At 43.0% G+C, this 21,249-nt stretch overlaps 1 protein-coding gene across 3 annotated transcripts in view; it reads right to left on the minus strand.

Moving 5' to 3' along the window:
- Positions 1-21,249, minus strand: part of ZNF462 (zinc finger protein 462) — an 89,766-nt gene that overhangs the window by 35,729 nt on the left and 32,788 nt on the right. For 2 of the 3 annotated variants that reach the window (XM_076362018.1, XM_076362016.1), the window contains exons 2-6: positions 13,196-13,447; positions 7,101-12,589; positions 6,066-6,230; positions 3,860-3,963; positions 602-720 (exon numbers count right to left, since the gene is read on the minus strand). In XM_076362018.1, the coding sequence (XP_076218133.1) occupies positions 602-720; positions 3,860-3,963; positions 6,066-6,230; positions 7,101-12,589; positions 13,196-13,415 (6,097 nt within the window). In that variant the 5' untranslated portion in view covers positions 13,416-13,447. Of the gene's footprint in view, positions 1-601; positions 721-3,859; positions 4,135-6,065; positions 6,231-7,100; positions 12,590-13,195; positions 13,448-21,249 lie in introns of all 3 variants that reach the window. The other variant, XM_076362015.1, reaches the window with a different exon arrangement.

The raw sequence follows: 21,249 nt of genomic DNA on the forward strand, positions 1-21,249 counted from the left end.
TCTGCTTGCTTGCTTGTATGGATTCCATACTGCAATACAAGAGATTTGCAAGACGAATTTCCATGTACGATAATGGAATCACGCCATTCTCAGGCTGCTGCACGCAGACCTGACTCCCAAAGTTGGCAGTGTTTGGTTTTAACATGAAAGCCAGCATAAGACTTGACCAAAACCAAGATGCATTCCACAGTCCTTTTCCCAGAGTCACCTAAAGCATAAACATAAATACAAGCATAGTGGAGCAAAGCTCACTACCAATCTGTTAAAACACCAATGGTAGAAGTGGACTGATTAAATCCACTTCGAAACAAGCAGAAATAATAATAATAAAAAAAATCATTCATATAAGAGAAACTAGAAGAAAAGGAAGAAGTTCTTGAAGTAGTCAGCCCTGTTTTAAATTCCTGTCCTTCCAAAAACATTATCCAAACTCCCACTGACTCCAACAGGTGCGTAGACTGGCCCAATCCTGACTTGCCTTTGAAAATCTTACCCAAATTTGATGACAAAACACGTGGTTCAAACCAGCATCTCTGATCAGCAACAAGAATACACGGGCCATTTCAGCTGCTGCACTGCAAAACTGAGAGAGAAAACTTACCAGCATGAGCCTTGAGTATATGGGTTTTCAGGCGACTGTTATAAGAGGACTTGAATGGGCACAATTTGCAACGGAATGGCTTATGGTGTCCGTGATGGGTCTGCATATGACGATCCAGACTTGAAAAGAGAAAGACAGAAAAGGGAAACACAAAAGAGTAAATCATTTCAACTATTCCTTCAGATGCAAAGCAAAACACTTAACGACAATAAAAAGTTATATAAGAGGCAGACCAGGCTCAACTATCCTTTCTCATACTCTCTCTTAAAATTCAATATGTCTGCTTACAGACTAAAGTAGAATCTAATCTGAGGAAAAGGAGCAGAGCTGACACCAATTCTGTTGTGCAGAAAGCAAGCCACTTAAATAAACTTAGAGGGCAAGATTAGTATAAATTACATTATACCTGATCCAGACTTAAAGAACCAGTTGAAGAAACAGGAAACAGACATGAACAGTAAAATTATCATTACATAATTTTTCTCCTGGCAAACATTTTTGTGAAAATATGCTCCCTTTTGTCCTGTTGATTAAGAGTGTGGGGGGGAAGTATTTTTGACCAGCTTTACTGAGGAAGCCTTCTTTTGGTTACAGCAGCAAAAGCAGATTAGAGATCCTGCTCTGGGGAGGGTACCAGCAGGCTGCAGTTGATGAGTTCCAGGATTAAAAGGCAGTAGAGTTTCAGAAGTAACAGTGTGGGAGATTCTGCATGAAGCTCAACAAGAGAAGAAGGGGTGGCAAAGACCAGCCTCTACTTTCTTCAGGGAAACTGGAAGCTACCGACAGCCCGAATACTGGGGGCTGATCAGAACCTGCTCTCTCTCCACAGTTTGTCATTAACAGCTCAGTAAAGTTTGGAAGGGAAAAAATGATGTTTTCCACATTTTCTAACAGAAGATCAAATTCATTCTATCTGAGTGAGTCCTGCAGAGCTCTGCAATTCCTACACTGTGGCTGACAGCCATGAATTCACAGTCTCTGGGTGGCAGGCAGGTAGTTTCAGCTCAGGTTGTAAACATTTCCAGTACAGCCTCTTCTTTGGACACATTCATCATCTTATGCATGGTGATGGAACAACAACAGGGCAGATACAGCACACTGGAGGCGTGGCAATTTGCCAAAACTACCCCCCACCTGCCACCTTAAATCTAGATGTATTTCAGCATATTACCTTTTACTTTTCCTTAGTTGTCCTGTTCTGTTTTTACTGAATATCAACACATAGATCAAGTGGCAGTTGTTCCAGCCCTCTCACACTACACAAGATTGTCACGGGATCTTTAGTCCCACACTAACAAGAGCTTGAGCCAGAAAATCCCTGTTTACGAGAGCTAACACTGAAGTCTGTGTATTCAAACATCTGATGACAGCAAAAAAAATAAAAAATGAACTCATGTCTCTTCTCAGGGCTGCTTCATGCAAATACAATTTAATAGAAATCTGGGATGGAGTTTGTGACAAGATAAAATGTACAACTTTTCCAGAGAAATGGGAAAAAAGTCTCCTAAATGAGTATGACATTGAACACTTGCAGTGAATACTTCATAGAACAAAACTTGTTTTAAATAGATGACAGGAAATGAGCTTACTGAGCAATTAAAGCAGAGTGCCAAATATTTATATAATACATATCAAGCTATTCTAAATATATATCCTAAGGTATTCTACACAGTAATAATTAAAACTATATTCACAACCACATACTTTGCCAGCAAAATTCTTCCAAAGGCAGGTTTTTAAGTTTTGGTCAGATTTGGGAGAACAGTGGGCTGTTTAAACATTTGGTTTGTTTCTTTCACAGACTTTATCTCCCAAGAGAGTAATTGCATCAGAAACAAAAATAAAAGATGAAGCAGACAACTTTAACAACAGCTACAACACCTATTATCAAGTTAGGTGATACCTGTAGAGTTCTTCCCTGCCATCCACCACTTTCTGACTTACCCATCCTTCTACTTGCAGGACACGACTTTATTCGCTTCCTAGGTAGGAAACAGAGTGACTAAAGACCAAACTCAACACAAGTCTGATTTTGGAAGCAAACCAGTTTACTAGGCAAACAGCAGGTTCTGTAAGCTATGTGAGGTAGGGGCATCCCCCACAGTCAGCCTTGCCAAAGCAGGGTGGGATATACCCAGTAGTACCCATCCTTCCCCCAGTCCCTTTCTTACTGTTGGCTGCTCAATCCCACGGACCTCTTCTGCAAGGCAGACCAAACTGTGGCATAATTTACAATGCTGTGACACTAGCAGAAATCTTGCTTTTTAACATAAGGAGTTAAAAAATGCTTTTTATCATGCTTTCTCTCCCACATGCATTTGATTGCAAAACAGTAACATCTTCACCAAGTTTAAGAGTGCTACTGACAGTGCTATGAATGCCTACATCAAATGAGCACCTGGACCTCTCTTCTTTTGTTAAAACAGTAAATAAGCAGCTCTCTCCGCAGAAATTAGAAGAAACATGTACCTGTGAGTCAGTCCAGGATGCCAGTGGAAAATATCCCACAAACCCCATTTTTGGGGGGCATGCCATATATATATGATTATGATTAAAATAATTTTAAAAACTACCCAGCTTAAGGCAAAGTCAACCTTAGGAAAACAAGTCATAAGAAATGTGACTATTAATGATGACTATGTATTTTTCACATGCTACATCAGACAAGGAAACAGGCTGAGGGAGTCACTAGTATACCACACTGGTGTGAACTTGAAATATTTGTAGACTGAAATTGCATACCATCATTAAGAAAAGAAAAAAAAAAAAACCTAATTTTAAGGTAATTTTATGACAATTATTTAACATAAGAAATGAAAACTCAATCATCAAAGAGTTGTAGTAATTATAAACAAGGTAGTTATATGCAGCAGAAATTCCTTATATATGAAAGATTAACAAGGAAAATACTTTTCTCTCCTCTTCTTGGCTTGTTAAGTCTCATGCATTTGACAAAGTTGCTTAAGTGGTGGCCTTCACTGTTTGCCTACTGAAAGAAGTCTTATTCTTTTGCTTGCATGCTTTTCCCCTACATGCAAAAAAAAAGGGCTTAAATAAATTCAAGAAGATATAAAGATGCAACCTTTTACAAATAGCCACTCATAATGGCCAAAGATTTTGCAGCATGGAAAACACCTAAATACTGAGAAAAGTGTTGCTCAAGATCAAGTTCAGTGCGCTCTTCTTCAATGTTAACCTACAAAACAGTAGTGCTAGTTTGTGCTTCTTTTGAAAACAACAATAAAAGCCACAACTTACTTGTGCCTGAAAGCAGAGACAAAGGAGCAATACTGGCAGCTGTACTTGTCTTCCCGGGTAAACATGGCCAGAGCCAAGTGACTCCTCTCGTGAGATCGCAGACCCTGCATAGACATCAAAACCCGGTCACACTGGCTGCAGTGGTAGCCCCCAGGCCTGGTTTCATCTTCCAAGGATGTTCCAGATTCAGCTTCTGTAAATTCCACAATGCCAGGGTCTTTCGCTCCCTCACAACCCTCCATCAAAGTTGTGTTTGAAGAATCTTCAGCTTCCTGCTAAAAAACACATACCCCCCCAAAGCCATGAATTCTCTCTCCCTTCTGCCCCTCAGCCTTTCCCATGTGTTTATTATAATGCCTAGGTTTCCCACTGCATTATTTTTCTAAATATATCCCTACACAAACTCCACATCAATGGCTTTCTGAAAAAAGGGCCTACTCTTGGAGGGAAAAATGTAATTATATCTATTATATACATACATGCATATGTAAAAAAAAGAATCTTACTCCTTGATTAAATTTGTGTCAGACAATGCAAAAAGCCAAGAAACTGAATCTACTATCTTTCAATAGTCTTGATAAGAATCTTCTAAACTTCATCAGATAAACATTAGTAAGGTATAGAGCAAGTTCATTTTAGTTTATTTTGCTCTAGCTTACAGTGTAGCTACTCTGCAGACCAATACAGTAGTCTAGTCTACAGCAGACTTTGTCCATCACTGTCAAATTCACAAGAAGGAAGCCGGTACTCTAAGACCCTAGAATCCTCTTTAAAAATAAAAAGCAAACAGAAAAAGGCTTGGCCTGGCCTTTCCTTTCCTTTCCTTTCCTTTCCTTTCCTTTCCTTTCCTTTCCTTTCCTTTCCTTTCCTTTCCTTTCCTTTCCTTTCCTTTCCTTTCCTTTCCTTCCCTTTTTCCTTTCCTTCCCTTTTTCCTTTCCTTTCCTTTTTCCTTTCCCCTTTCCTTTCCTTTTTCCTTTCCTTTCCTTTTTCCTTTCCTTTCCTTTTTCCTTTCCTTTCCTTTCCTTTTTCCTTTCTCCTTTCCTTTCCTTTTTCCTTTCTCCTTTCCTTTCCTTTTTCCTTTCTCCTTTCCTTTTTCCTTTCCTTTCCTTTCTCCTTTCCTTTTTCCTTTCCTTCCCTTTTCTAACCAGATCGTGCATTTTTGCAGCAACTTTAATAACCTATAAGAGTATTTCCATCAGATTCTTTTGGCCATGGATTTCTGCTTTTGTTCCCTGCTGCAAAATTTCTATTTACTTAAAAGAAAGCATTGACCCTACATAAACTTCACTTGAGAAGCAAGGAGAAGATGAAATGATCTGTTAGGAGGGAAGCATCTGAATCTGTCAGGTAAGGTAATCTTACCAGGTAAGGTAAAGGAAGGCCAGTGGTAGGGCAATGAAAGCTCTCTCAGGCAGCGTGAGTTAGGCTATGAAGGACTCGGCTTCCTCACAAGCAGACGATGTCACAAAAGAAGCACCCTTAGGCAGGCAGCAGGAGTCTTTGCCAAGAGCTCACTGCAGCACGAGGAGGAATACACAGCCAGTTCCTACAGCCTTGTTGCACTTTCATTACCCCTGCCGATATCCTGGAAATAGGGCTGTGGAGCATGGCCTATCCTTGGAGATGTCCTAGAAGGCATCCCCTTTCACAGGGAGAAAGGAACAACACATTTACACCTGATCACCTGAATGGGACCACTGGCTCAGCTGGCCATTGAATGTTTTGTTTGGAGCCAGTGTGCAAATTTCATGTGGAAACGTGTACCACAAGCAACTTCGCACATTTGCATGTGCACACTTCCTCTTCTTAAAAAAAAAAAAAAAAAAAAAAAAAAGGAAAACAAGCAGCTCTTTTAGGGTTTAACTAAGCAGAAAAGTAGCCCAGAATAGCTGAGAGAAAGCCTCCTGCTCATAAACCAAGTCTTTCGGTCATCAACGACATCAACTCCTTTGTGGCTGAGAAGAAATGAGAATTAAATAGTCTTCGTGCCCCTGGATCAAGAGTGGAAAAAAGTTAAAACATCTTAAAATAAACCAAATGCACTTCAGAAACTTAGTGTTAGATTAAAACATCATGCTGAACTGGAATACCCAGCTCAAAACCCATTCAACTTCACAAGAGCCCTCCATAGGTTTTCAATGAGTCCTTTATTTTAAACAATGCAAGAAGGTGCAGTCACCTTCAGTCACCTTTTTAAAACTCTTACCTTTACTGTAGCTGACACAGAAGAGACATTCCCATACTGGACGTGCTTGCGGAGGTGATTACAGATGGCTCGAAGTGTTGGATGGACTTCCACGCAAAATTTGCATTTGTAGCCAACCACCTTCCTCTCTTTAAGTTTTGAAACATCTTCCAAGTGTCCAAAAGCCTGTTTGAGTACACAAGCATAAATCACTGAACTACGCTTTGTTATCTCATTTTTAGGAGCACAGACCAGATTTTACACGTGAAGGGAAATTATGCTTGATGTATACATGTCCTGTTTTGCAGAACTGCAAGGTCAATTTTTGTTGACGTCTATTAATGCCTCCAGAATAAGTGGATATGACATCTGTGCAGGAGAAACCTTCAGTTTCTGCATAACAGTGGTCTTCTAGAAGACCATTCAGTTTGGCCTGAAACTGCACTCTTCCATGACACCACAACTTCCCCAACAGCTGTGCGAAGCTTTTCCACAGGAAGTACATTTCAAATTGAAGCAGAAGGAAGGGGGTAAGTGGGCAAGAAAAGGAGCACAATTTGGTCTTCTGCTTATGAAGCACTTGCCCAAAGCTTCAGTCACCAGATAGACTCATGTCATGTTAATATTGAGTGCTTAATCAGAGAATGTACTGAGAGAGAGAGAAGGTTGTGAAGGAAACTGATCTGTTATTCAGAGGTACACTGAAGAGGGGGATGGGACATTTTGTAAAAAATCTGCAACAAAATACATGGCAGCCTTGCCACAAAAGACCAAGTAACTGTCAGATACAGATGGCCTTCCAGAAGGGTGGGAGGAAGGAAAGGAAATACTGAAGGAAGCAGTAGGAAGGAGCAGGGCTTCCTACAGAACCTAGGGAGATGTGGAGGATGGATGAGGAAATTAAAGCAGAATGTGTAATTGACTCATGGAGCTCACTGGCACGCTGAATCATTCATTAGCCTGTGGTCATTTGGCTGTCAAAGAAAACATGCAAGTGGGCATTAGTGGGCTCCCTGGCAGGGAGCAGGGAAAGAGACCAGACACACAAATCCTTACCCTCTCTTGTTTGAAATCTGCAAAAGCACCATCTGCATATTTCTGCTTGCTCAAAAGCTGCTTCCTCCTCTCCTGACGTTTGGCACGCTTCTGGAATTCCTCATTGTGGCCATTCAAGTGTGCGGTCAGCTCTGCCGTGCTATGCAATTTCGTATCACAGTGCTTGCACTGGTAGACAGGGTTCTGAGAGCGGGTGCCACTTCCCAGTATAGTAAAGTCCCTCTTCAAATCCTTGCTGTGGTGATCGGTGTAATGCATGCACAGCAGCTCTGCTGTGCTGAAGGACAGCTTGAAACATTTTATGCACCTGAAGGGAAGCCACTCAATTTCCTGAGCCTCAGTCTCCACCTCAGGCTTTTCAAAGTCATTCCTCTCCTCGGCTGCAGTTGGCTTTTCATGCTCATCGGCATACACAGCAGTGAAGTAACCCCCCAGCTTGCTCGCATGCTGCTTCTTAGGGAAAACACCAGGGTGACGCTTCATGTAGTGGGACACAATACCCTTTTTGCTGAAGGACTGGAAGGAACAAAGCGAGCATTTCTTCTTCTCTACAGCCCTCCTCAGTTCCTCACTTAACTGAGGAGTGTCATCCTTGGGAGGAGATGGAATGATCACTTTATTGGGTTTGTCGCTTACCGTCCTGGAGGCTGCTAAGCAGTGAGTGTAGTAAGCATCAATGTCATGTCTTTTCTGGTAGTGTGCCGCAAGCCCTTTGCGGATAGGGTTGGTGTACGAACACAAAGCGCATTTGAAGAGGTTGTTCTTGCCCTCTGGCTGTGCCCGGACGTTGTTATGTTTGATGCGGTAGTGCCTAGCTATCCCCTTCCGGGTGGAACAGAAGTATTTGCAGAGCTGACACCGGAAAACTGTGTGAGACACTAAATGAGAACTGGAGAAATGAGGTGCTGGCACAGAGACTTCTCCAACATCCTCAGCAGCAATTTCTGGGGAGGCCTTTATTTCAGTCACCATGTCTGGCTCCACTGAGGCAGACACCTTTGGTGGTGACTGGGCAAAAACATCAAATTCAGGTTGATTGTGGTATTTCTCATAGTGAATTTTCAGCTTCTCAAGTGTTCCATGGGTGTAAGGGCACAGTTTGCACCGATAAGCACCATAGCCTTGCTTGAAAATCCTACTTGTCTCTTCCACGTCATTCTGAGCAATATCATTTGACTGCTCCACATCATGCACAAAGTCTTCTGCAGTGACCTTTATTGATGGGTGCCGTTTCTGGTAGTGTGTGAGAACGCCATGAATACGTGTATTAATGTATGGGCAATGTCTGCACTTATATACAGCCCCTGGGTTAATATCTATATCCTGAGCAAAGTCCGCAGCTTTCACTTTCATGCCAGGATGCTTTTTGCCATAATGTGTCAGGAGGCCATGCAAGTTGTTGTACTCAGACTGGCAAACTGTACACTGATATGGAGTGGAAGAGATGGCAGGGTTTGCAGAAGCCAACTGGACACTTTTTTCCTGGGAAAGGCTGGCATCCTCTGCACACTCTGCATCCTGATCCATCTGTGATGTTATCTGGTCTTCAGAATCCATCCTGGCCCCAGGTTCATCGGGCTGTGGGATCGATTTCTCAGCAGCATCTTTCTCCTTAATGATATCTAACAACACAGATTCATCTCCATTCATGGCCCAAGGGTGAAATGCTTGGTAGTGATTAGTAATATCCCAAATGGAAGATGCTTCAAAAATGCAGTCTCTGCATTTATAGGTCTTTATCTCTGTTGGCATCACTAGGGCAGGAGGGGAAGGATCAGGACCTGCCCAGAGTTTAGTTGCCATATATGTGTAGTCAACATAATGCTCGGGATGTCTCCTTTGATAATGCACAAGCAAACCACTTGGCTCTGTGTGTGAATAAATGCACCATTCACAGTGATAACCAGCTTCTATCAAGCCATCCAAAAATGCCCATCTCAGAATGGATGTGACTGTGGCTTTCAGATTCGGGTGGTCTTTCTTAATATGCTTCCTCAACGCATAGAAGTAAGGTGATGTGTAGCTACACTGCCTGCATTTGAGGGCTCTCAGCTTTGACTTGTCCCTTTCAGTGCTGGAAGTGTGAGCAGGCATGCTGCCAGTCGATTTCTTCTGGCTGCGATCGCAAAGGCTTCTAATGGTGGCTGTATGCTGCCTAATCACATCTGCGTTAGCTTTGAAGTCACGATGCTTCTTTTGATAATGAATGAGCACGCCTTTCACGGTGCGATTTCCATAATCACAGTGTTGGCAGAAGAACATTTCATTCTCGGGAGGATTCACAGAGGTCTCAGATCCACCCCGGCTCAACTGCTGCATTGACACTGGCGGCCTCTGAATACCAGGTGGCAACTCACCAGCCCTCATCATCGCTGCGGTGGGGGGTGCCTGTCTGATATATTTGGCAGTGACCTTTATCTCTGGGTGCCTTTTCTGGTAGTGGACAAGCACTCCCACAACTGAGCGGTTGCTGTATGAACAGTGTTTGCAATAGTAGAGTTCAGTAGCGAGGTCTGGGGGTGGGGGTGGGGGAGGTGGAGGTTGAGAAGCCAAGTTGGACAATTTTGGGGAGACGGGCGTCCCCAACTCAAAAGACATCTGAGCCAGGGCAGAACCCCTATCAACAGAGACTACACGCATGGTCTTCTGAATTCTGAAATATGATGCTTTTTCTTCAGGGTGCTTTTTCTGGTAATGCACCAGAACTGAATGCATGTTAGGGCTTGCAAATGAACACACATCACAGTCATAAACAACCACAGTATTGACTGAAGGTTCCTTCTGATTTTCACATTCAGGACTAAAACTCTTGGCGGCACTTTTGTTAAAACCAGCTGGCACACCAGCCCCGCGAGCCACGGGGGTGGAGGTTGCCATAGTTTTTGGAGCAGAATTCAAGATCTCTCTCAGTGTCTGAGACTCTGTGTTCAGCCCTTCTTGCTGCTCAACAACGTAGCTTGAAAATATCATTGCATTGTTAATTTTCACTGTGGGATGCATTCTTTGGTAATGTGGCATCAGGCTTCTAACATTCGGGCTTGTATAAGAGCAGAAGCGGCAGCGGTAGATCAGATCAGAATGATCAAAGTTCAGTACATTCATAGCTTCAGGGTGATGCTCTCCATAATGCTGCTGCAGGTCTTCAAAGTTTGTGTAGTCAATGTAGCACTCAAGACACCGGTATACTGCGCTGTGATCATTTGGATCCAGGATATACCTAAAGCTGAATTTAATATAGGGATGCATTCGTTGGTAGTGGGTACTAACACTCCTGGCAGATTTGTTGCTGAAATCACAGTGTTTACAATAGTAAAGCCTGCCAGAGTCACTAAACTCTGAATTCTCATTGTTCTGATCAGTACCATACATGTTTGACTGGCTCCCCAGAACAGAGGCATTAGGGCTCTGATGGTCCTTCATGCTGACAGAAGAATAATAGTCTTCCTCATCTTCAGATAAAGTGAGCTCAATCTCTGCTCCATTGGTGGAACTGTAGTCATGCTGCATGCTTCTAAAGTTTGTCTCCTTCTGGGAATCATTAGCCTCTCTGCCCCACATTTGTTGGGGCGCATAAGAACTGGAAACTTCTATCATTGGTTCTGTTTGCTCTTCTTCTCTGTCTAACTCCACTTCGATCTCCACCTCATTGTCCTCCTCCTCTTCCTCATCATCCTCTACGTTAATCACAGCATCTTCCTGCTGTTTGTTTTGGTTAATTTTGCTCTGCAGGTTGCTCGCTATTTCATCAATTCTAGTTCTCTTTTTCACTGGAGACAGATCTAAAGGGAAGTCATTTGACACCTTCCGAGGGGCCTTCGCAACAAAGTTATTTTTAGATGAGAGCCCAAGGATGGAGGTCTGGCTCTTCTTCACTGTGCTGGCAGAGGCGTGAGCATCTGCTTCACTCTCTTGTGGCGTGTTTGATGGTGGTCCATCATATTTTGGCAAGTTGTCACAAAATGAATGCTTGTGCTGCTGATGAACTCTGAGGCCTTTCAAAGTTGTGGTGGAATAGTTGCACATTGTGCACTTGTATGGATGTTGTGAATGGGGCTGGGGTGACTGCTGTTGTTGCTGTTGCTGCTGTGGCTGCACCGGTTCCATCATCCCAGCTGACTTTCTGCCGTTTATATTTCCAGTCTCGTAAGACACTGTGCTGTCGTTCAAAGAAGAGGCGATGCTTTCAGTCTGAGAGTTCATAGTGTCCCAGTCTGATGTTGCTCCTGTGTGACATTGCTTGTGGGCACCAAGCTTTAATGAACTCTTGCAGGTGAAAGGGCATTCATCACACTTGTACACAGCTGTCTTGCCAGACAGGTGGATGTTCTCAATGTGACGGGAAATGCTTCGGCGGTGCATTGTCAGGAAAGGGCAAAAAGGACACTGGAACCTGTTCATATACCTTCTAAAGGGAATCCCCTTTGTTTCCAACAGTTTGTTGCCATCAGATCCCATCAGTTGCTCTGCAGACATTCCTGAGGTCTGGTGATCCATGGAGTTCAAGCCATTCTCGCTGTCCATTTCATTTAGCTCTTCATCTGAGCTGGAGTCATTTAGCATACTGCTTGTTTCCAGGTCAGCAGAAGAATTCGTCATATCAGCAATTCCATAGCGGGATCTGTCAGACAAATTAACCATGCTCGAGTTGTGAGGTGACTTAGGCTTCATTTGAGGGTAAGACACAGAAGAAAACTTGGAAGATGTAGAAGAGTTGGGCCTGATAAGGGAATTGCCCATAGAGCTCCTGAAGTTTGAGACATTAGCATTTGACATCTCACGTCCTGTTGTATTCATGGAGATATAGTTAGAGTTTGGAGAGGCATTCTGGGCACTCTTACTCTGTACATCAGGTGCACCAGTTCCATCTTGCTGCTGCCTCAGGCTTGACAGTATTTTTACCATGCTGCGGTGCTTCTTCATCATGTGGTCACACCAGCGCTCCCTTCGGGGGGTCTGGTAGCTGCACCATTCACAGCAAAAGTTGCCCCTAGACTTTGTCAGGGGCTTGACCATGGATTCCAAAATGCTCCGCTCCACCACCTCTGCAGGCAGCTCCTTGCAGGGTTCCTGCACTGGCACTGAAGCAGATGTTGATTCAGACATAGCAGCGGCAGCAGTAGGAGGAGTCGAACTCTCTTTCAGGTTGTTTTTGTGATACATTTTCTGGTGCTTAATAATCCTCGCGCGCCTCGGTGACTTGTAGGTGCAGAACTGGCAACTGAAAACTTTGCCAAACCCTTCATGCATCATGATGTTGTAACTTAGGGAACTAGCAGTTGCTGGCCCCACTGAGCTTCCCCCAGCCTGTGCTCCATGAACTTTGCGTGTGTGCTCTATGAGGAGGTTTTTGGAACGGAAGTAACGCACACAGAACTTGCACTGGAAAAACTTGTTGGTTGGTTTAGGATTTGGAGCCATGTGCTGACCATAGAAAGTCTGGCTCTGGCTATAGTAACTTCCAGTCCCCATCTGACTTGTTGCATTTTGCCCTAAAATAAGAATTAAGGTGTATATGTAAATAAATAAAATCAAATAAAGAGGCTTTTTCTCCACCCACCCTCTATGCATAAGAATGCAACCACATCCTGAATAGATAATAAACACACCAGGATTCCCTCACTTACTTATGGTGAGATCTACATATCTGGCAATGGTCAGCAAAATGACCATTATGCATAGTGTCTACATATATATGACTGTTGTGTACAGTTTGGGATAGATGATTTCCAGAATAATCTTCTTGGGGAAAAAAGAAAGCTAGTACACTAATAAAGTTGAAAATTTTGAGGTGGTTCATGGTAGCAAAGAACAACCATGAAAATCTGAAAACCAAAAAGCAATATGAAGAAATACATGAAAAGCATCTCGGAAATGAAATCATCCAAAAAATGTTTGTATTTACAGAAAAAGCCATGGTCAGAACCAATATGGCTGAAGCTAGACATCTGCTTTGCTGACACAGCAATAAAGATAACGCCAGTTTTTTAAATCACATTAAAAGTAGAAACTAAAACACACTGAAATAAGCCACATGTAAAATAGGGGGTTAGAGTTGAGATCTTAGAGTTGAGATCAATCTTAGAGTTGAGATTTACCTGCTATTTCATCTGCAATTGTAAATTCATCCTTTACAGAAGAAAATTCAACCTCAGTCTGGTTGCTAGCATTCATGGAACCAGACCTTGGCTGGCTAGGACTTTCCTCAGAGACATCAGTTGGTTGCAGAAAAGCAGTGTGAACATCCTGAATGTGAGCTTTTAGGTCTTCATAAGATGGAGCTCGAAAATCACAGCCATCACACTGCAGCACCTCCATGGTTCAGGGATGATCTTTTACATTAGAAAATTCTGCAAGAAAAACAGGGGAAGGAGAGAAGAAGAGATGTTTTACAGCAATGCCATTGCAACGACTCCTGAAAATAGGTAATACCAAGCTTATGATGACTCCATCATTTCCAGAGATTCTGCAAATACTGTGGCGTAAAACTCAACCTTTGCTTACCATATTAAGAGGCATCAATTCAGATTCATATAAAGTCCTACCTAGGTAGCTCACAAGTTGCTGACTCAACACTACAAACACTCAGCTTTCTGACGAGTTACTAATGATTCAATCATCGACTTTGTCCTCTTGGCTTTTCCATTACACAGGATAGGGCTGTTCAGAAGTTTGTCTTGTTCAAAGACCACAACCCATATGCTAGAAAAACAGTACATTACTCCCAGTCATGCACTGAAATTTACAATCAGAAGACAGTGGCTTCTACCTTTATGAGACCTACTGTAACCTTCCTGGAAGTTGCCAAGTCCTGCCTGTTTCACTACCATAGATCAAAAGCCTTCATAGGAAGAAACTTGCTTTTCTTCTCAACATCCTATCAGTCCTGACATTGGTGGAAAACCTAGGCATAACTGCAAGATGAGATGCAGCTACATAAACCCAAGGTAGAATGCTTTGCTCTGCCCTACTTCCACCAAGCTTTGTAAGGGCATCTCCATTCTTTGTTAAAATGTTTACAGTTTCATTTTAGTCTATTCTGGGGACATGACCTTTGTGCGTTAGCACTCCAGGGGACGGAGAGGGCTGGAGGAAGAGAGGGAGAGCAACGGGAATAGGAATACTGCAAAATTACAATGGAAATAGGAGTTACAAAGACTCAGAGACCTCATGACTTCCTTGATTTATCCAAAAGCCCTACATACCTTCAAGTACAAAGCAACATAAGATATGGTAACATGAAGTATGGTGATTCAGCTTGCGACCAGTCCTGCAACAGAGAGTTGTATGTTTCCGCACCGCCATGAAGGAGAGAAGACACAAAGCACAAGCAAGACAAAAGCCTTAGACCCTCCTACCCTGTGCAGTACTTAGGCACAAGAGCAACCTTCCTATGTTAATACAGGAATTACTTCTTTAAGCTTCCATGTGCTGCGCTGGGAAAGGATAAACCGGGTGTTTCAGAGGTCCAAGGCATGAGGGCAGCCCAAAGCACTGAAAATTACATGCGTTTATTGTATGTAGAGCTTATTGTATTGTAGAGCATGAAGCTACTTCCACAGCAAAGAGAAAGCTCCAAAACATTAGGGCACAGAAACAAGAGAGGGCACTGCATCAGGATTTTATACGAAAGAATGCTTCTTCTGATAGCCTGCTAAAATAAACTTCTACCAAGTCAAATTCTAGACAGTCTGAGCACAGAGGCTCTTCACATATTTACCTACATTACGTTGCAGGCTGCACTGTATCCTTTCTCCCCCCCCACTCCCTCCCACCACCAATAAAGAAAGTGAACGCTGCACCAGCTTCTTTTCAGCTAACAAAGTTACAATAATCGAGATACTCAAGCTTTTATGTGCAAGCACCAGACCAAATTGTGTGGAAGAGGTTGCTATCTGCTCTGGATCAAATTACAGCAGTGAGTGAAGCCCCACCCCACGTCTCCTTTAGCACAGTCCATTAGACCTGAAAACAAATTTTTCCATGGAGCAGACGACTCCTGCATTTAGAGCACTTCACAGAAAAGCAGATCATCCAGTTTTCACTACCCATCCCCCAAGCTTAGTCCTTTCATCTCAGCCAAACAAGCCACAGCTCTGCTGAATGTGTTTATCACACTTTCAAGAGATATGAGCCCCTGCGTCACTGAAGCTTTAAGACTCACTAAGCTGCCCTAGTCCTCTGAGCTTTGGGAGCAGCCATTTTAGCTCAGACAACTCCTGCACTCAGAGGCTCAGAGCTTCTCGCCTGTGCACAACATGGCCTCACTTATCTCAGCTTCATCTAAAGCACACCAGGCTTTTTCTTTTTTTCCCTTTTTTCCTCCTCCTCCTTGGGTGATGCTTGAAAAATCAGCATCCCCAGAACATATCTCCCCTTCTCCTGCATGACTTGCCCCCCAAGTCATGTCGCTGTTGCCCCCCTGCACTGCCCAAGCAGCACCTTCCCTCCCTGAGCAGATCTCCCGCATCTCCTAGGGTTGGTTCCCCTGTCCTATGGATGACAAATGTGACGGTTCGTTCCAGAAACAGCATTACAGCATCAAGACACTGGTCCAAGCTGTCCTACAGGCAGAGGCAACACGCAGCTGAGCCTCCCAGGAGGAGGGGAGGGGGAGGAGGGGGAGGCAGGGAGGGGGCCTCCAGCCTGCCCTGTCCCTGGGGAGCCCTCCTGCTTGGCGCAGAAGACACACAACCCCACTCCCCTGCCAGATTCCAAAGTCTAATGACCTTTGTTAATCACCAGCCAGCCTGTCTGCATCAGCAAACCCTGCCAGCAGACACACCCTTCACACAAAGGCTGTAGCTATGCCTTTTAAGAGAGGTTCTCTGAAAGCTCCATTGTGTAGAACAGAGGAAAAACAACACACACACACACACACACACACACACATCTCGCTCTTCCCCCCTCACGCCTCTCATCCCCCCCCCCCGGAAAACTTCAGGCCCTTTAGAAACACCACCACAAAAAGCTTTCAGCTGTCTCTTTTGGAAACTTCAGGCCAGCTTACCAAATAGAAAACCAGAAGGGAGAGCAAACCTGAGGTTCTGAAAAAAGATAATCCTGGCAGCTTCAAGAAGTAAAAACCACCACCACCTCCAGCTGTCACTACACTGATGCTTGGTGAAGGTATCCTCAAGGATGCTGGTTGCTGTCTAGACAGTCTTAAACCAACAGTACCCTTCTGCTACAAATCAGAAGGAAGAGTTGAGAGATCGTTAATAGCTGCTGATTACAAAAACTGATGGAGACTTTGTAATGGGTTCCAGCTTGAATCTCAGCAGGGTCTATATAACAAAGGCAGCACCAAGTCAGAGAAGAGGTTAATCTTACTACAGCTTATGAGGAACAAACATCAGGTACAGCTGAAGGGACTTCAATTTGATGTTTTCACCATGCATCACACTGAAAGCAAGATGAAGCATTTTGTAAGGAACTCTGCTCTACCATTTCCACATTTTTCTTTAAAATTCAGGCATTGCACAAAGGCAAAGAAAAACACAAACTGCTAGTTTGAGCTCATATATCAAAAGAAACTGAAACGCAATGTGTGTCTTTCTCCCTTTTTTGTCTGCATGGGATATGGAACTGAGAGAGACCCACCTACCCACCAGCAAAGAGCATTTTCAAGTGCAGATGTTAATACACTGGCAAGACGCACACCCCAAGCAAAGGGACAAAGCAAGGTTTGCACGTTTCCATCATGACCAGCTAAGGCAACACATTCTATAATCCTTTAAATTTTCAGACAGCACATTAAGAAAATTTAGAGGGGAATGGAGGTAGAGTGAGAGACGAGTTACCAGATCCACTAACTCAAAAGAAGCATAGGAAGTCTGGAAAAAAACCCCAAAACTAAACACAACCACCATGAAATGAATCCATAAATCACACAAGCCCTTTAACATATTCACAACCAATCTCAAGACCACATTGCCCACAGATAATGTGACTTCTAAAATACCCTTACTAATGCGATGCTAACCTCGCCAAACAGATTATTAAAATGCCAGTCTGACTAATTTGCATTTACAACCTCTTCTTAAACTATATGGCTTTAATGTTTAATACGGAGAAGAGGTATTCTCATTTTCCTTATGAGCGGAAAGCTCCCAAAATGTTGGGCAAAAGAGATTCTCAAAGCCACAGTTTTAAAGACCCAAGGTAAAGTCTCAAATTGTCTTCGGCATCCTTCTCTACACTCACAAATGTGTGAAAACATCAGAGACACAGTTGCATTAGATTTCTAGGTTTTTAAAAATCCAAAACAAAAGAGAATTGTGCTTGTTGAACAACAGTCATTACAGAATTTGGCAGCAGCCAAAGTAGTACAAATAATTATGTTTAAGTTTGGTTTTAAAGCTTCAAAATACAAAATTAATTGTGAAGCCCAAAGCACTGACCTCAAAATTGAGCTTCTGTGGTTTGACTACCCATCCGTTATATTTTGAGATGGAGTCAGCAGCGCTTCTAGAAGTTAAGAATATGCACATGCACAACCACAACTGAAAAGGTCAGTCAGACCACACACACTATGTGAACTTCCATCTAAGTCTTAGTAACTTCACATGTAAAACAAAGAAATCTCCAGTTCTCCAAGCCTTCCTCTGGTCAGATGATCAGAAGCATCTTCATCCCTACCTCATACACGCAGGTTGCGCACACAGCTTTCATTTTACTCTGTGCCAAGGTGGAGCTGAAAGAAATTTCTTCACCAAAAGGGTTATCAAGTACTGGAGCAGGCTGCCCAGGGAAGTGGTTGAGTTACCATCCCTGTATGTGGTGCTTAGGGACATGGTTTAGTGGTGGACCTGGCAGTGTTAGGTTAACGGTTGGACTTGATGATCTTAAAGGTCTTTTCCAACCTAAATGATTCTATGATTCTATGATTCTGTTACGCATCCCATCGCACTGGCAGAAACACTGCCAAACCCCTTTCAACTGGACAAAGTCCCCCTAGAGGTGCAGTATGTGTCAGGGCCCTGAGGGCACCCACAGGCCTCACTCTTCCTCAACAGCCTTCCTAGGGCTCCTCCAGAGCCCCGGACCCCATTTCACCCCCTGGCGCCATCAGCCCCTGCCCCAGGAATGCCACAGGAGGGCCGGTCTCCAGCTTCGCACAGCCCTGCCCTGGGCCCCGCTGAGCCAGGCCCAGCCCTAGGGAGGTTCCCAATGCCCGGGGCTGAGGTTGGCCCTCAGCCTGCCCTGCTCCCGGCTGGGGCGGTGGGACAGGCCCAGGCTGCCAGGCCCTGATCTGTCTCTTCTATGGGGAGCCCCGGTGGCTCCCACGCAGCACGTTGGGTCAAAGCAGATCGGCATAAACAGAATGTCTTAGCAGAGGCTGGAATCGCGCACCAGAGTTACCCGTTTCCTTCAAAACAGGCAGAAAGCTTCAGTGTTGGTCTAATCTCCCTGCCGCCTTTTTGTTGCTGTTGGAGATCAACCTACCAGAAATAAACTACCAAACACTATGGCAGTGTGATTCACAAGGAACTAATTACAGACATGACAAGTTTTCAAAGTTCCCATGAGTAACACCACAGGCATTTTTCCCTGCCAGAGAAGCCTGGGGTTTACGAGGCACCAGTGCCTACAGCTGTGGTGAGGACCTTCCAGCCATATCACCTGGGCTCCTGGCCAGGTTCAGCTCATGTATGATGGAGCTGCTGCTCTGATGTCGTTGGGTTTGGCGTTGGTTTGCCTTTTTTAAAAAAAAAAAAAAACACTTTTTAGAACATAAGATCACACCAGGGAAAAGGAGGACTGAACAAGTAAAATCATAGGAGCAATGAAAAAATTTATACATTTGAGAAACTGGAAACCTGAAGGCTATTCTAACTGGAGGAAGCCAGCCTCATCTTTCATTTATGAAAAAAAGTCCATAACCAATGAGGAATTCAAATAATAAATTCAACTCTCAACTATAGTCAGGCAAACGTACTCAATTCATGGGTCTTTTTCAATGACCAAATTCCAGTCAAGCTACTGGGATTCTTGGTCCTCTGAGGGTTGTCTTTGGAGTTACTCCTCCAAGTTGGTATCAAAATAAACTAAATTGAAATACCATGTCTTTTTTCACTTTTTTTTTAATTTGATAGAACAGGATTTTGGTAGAACTCCATGGGTTGGGTTGCAACTGCCCACTCCAATATACTTACTTTGTGGTTTGTGTTTTCATATAAAGGACTTACAGTAAAATTTTATCACCAGTTACACCCTTTATTATCAAGATCTCCATACTGATGTCCAGTTTTGGGTCATATATTACATTTTGAAACTCAGCAGTTACACCCAGCTGATACGTGTGATCCTGTTGCCCATTTCTTCCAGTAAATATTTCTGTTGACCTACATGGAAATATGTATTACAATATAAGATATTTTCAGGAAAGAACTTCTGTTAGAGATGCATTACAACTCAACGGTAAAACAACGATCTAAATTGAGCAGAGACAGCCTCGTTTTTTTCCTAAAAAGTACTTATCCAGCCACCTGGAAGACTGTTTGAAACTGAAGTGGGCTCCAGGTCATATTCCACAAAAGGAGGTCTTCCTACTACACATTCTTTGTACATTATATTCCAAACTTTTCAGAAATCTCCCGGTCACGGAAAACAGGATGACCAACTTTGTTGATCCCTATACAGTTACTATTTACTTATATTCCTGAATACACGCATTCATTTAACATACCTGATACCATACTATGGATCACTGTAAAGCTACCGCATAGCTTACAAAATCTTCTACACTTTAAAGGAAATATAAACCACATTACTCTTACAGCTTGTGGAAGAGAAGCTACACAGTGCTAGGAGCTGCCAGAAGCATAGATGGGTTTTTCAGTCCAAGAAGAGAACAAGGATTCACAGAACCTCTGGTTATTTTTCTTTTGGGGAACTTAATATATAAACACCTAAATGACCTGAAACAGGTCCAAATGATGGATACATTGCTATCAGCTCAACCGGTTCTCCAAGACTATGACTTTTTAAAAAATGGAAAAAAAAATCCAAAACAAACACACACACACAAAAAAAAAAAAACCCAACAGAAAAACATGGTACTCAGTTATTGAACATTAATGCATATTAGCCATCTCAATGGCTTATATCAATGTAAGACCCTAGCAGAATAAAGGCACACCATAGATTTTACAAGGAGGTACGAAAGAAAGGAGAATCACAGATTGAAGCACAATGTCAGCTTCTGCGAGGTAGTTTGAGGAAAAGTCTGTGGTCCCCAGCCTCAAGCAGACACAGCAAACTGATAGTTATCTCACTGCAGAAAACACAAACTTCCCTAGCAAGGAAGACAAAAGTCTAAGACGGAATACTTGATCGTACAACCCACGTGTTACTTGCAAGGAAATCAAATCAACAAAGACAATTCAGATATAAGTAACCGAACTACAAGGAGCGTCAGGTTGGGGCTTTACTGATTCAAGCTACCTAAATGCTGACCACTCCTTTTCCATTTCTCACAAATAATGTCTCTTCTCCTTCTTTCTTTGGGCTCCTGGAGTGTACATATACGTTCTTTTTAAAAAAAATACATGAAGAGGCCATCTAAATGCCTGAAGGATACTTTCAAACTTCAAACTTTTAAAATAAAAGCGGATTGCAAATAAAATGCCACAACTTAATTAAAAGGCAAATTGAGAGAGAGTCATACAAAGTATGATTCCGACATTTTTTTGCCTTCCCTTCCTGAAGGTTAGCTGTAAGGCATTACATGGTACAGAGCATGGGCAACTGAGTCTTAGGATGAAGAACTTCGCCTGTGAGAAGGCTCTCGAATATTAAATGCTTTTGCTCCAAGCAAGACTAGGATAGGTTTTTCTGATCTTCTGAATTACTTTCATGGCACGTTATTAATCCCTACAGAAATCAAAAAGACTCTAAATATATGTGAGAATGTGACAACTAAATGGTCGGACTAGGACTTTTTCCCCTATTAAGTATGGCAGGTACTTAATTTACTGCAAAAAAGTAGTTGTGGAGGTGCAAATACGAACACACAGGTGGTTTTGTCAAGTTTTCCTATGGTTCACCAGAGTCAATACACAGAATACTACTTTGGCCATGTGTTACAAGAAGATGCAACAATAATTTTACTAGGAAGGGGGGAATTTTGATCAGATAGGCTCCTTTT

The sequence above is a fragment of the Aptenodytes patagonicus genome, chromosome Z, assembly GCF_965638725.1.
Source record: "Aptenodytes patagonicus chromosome Z, bAptPat1.pri.cur, whole genome shotgun sequence".
In the NCBI taxonomy this organism is placed as follows: domain Eukaryota; kingdom Metazoa; phylum Chordata; class Aves; order Sphenisciformes; family Spheniscidae; genus Aptenodytes; species Aptenodytes patagonicus.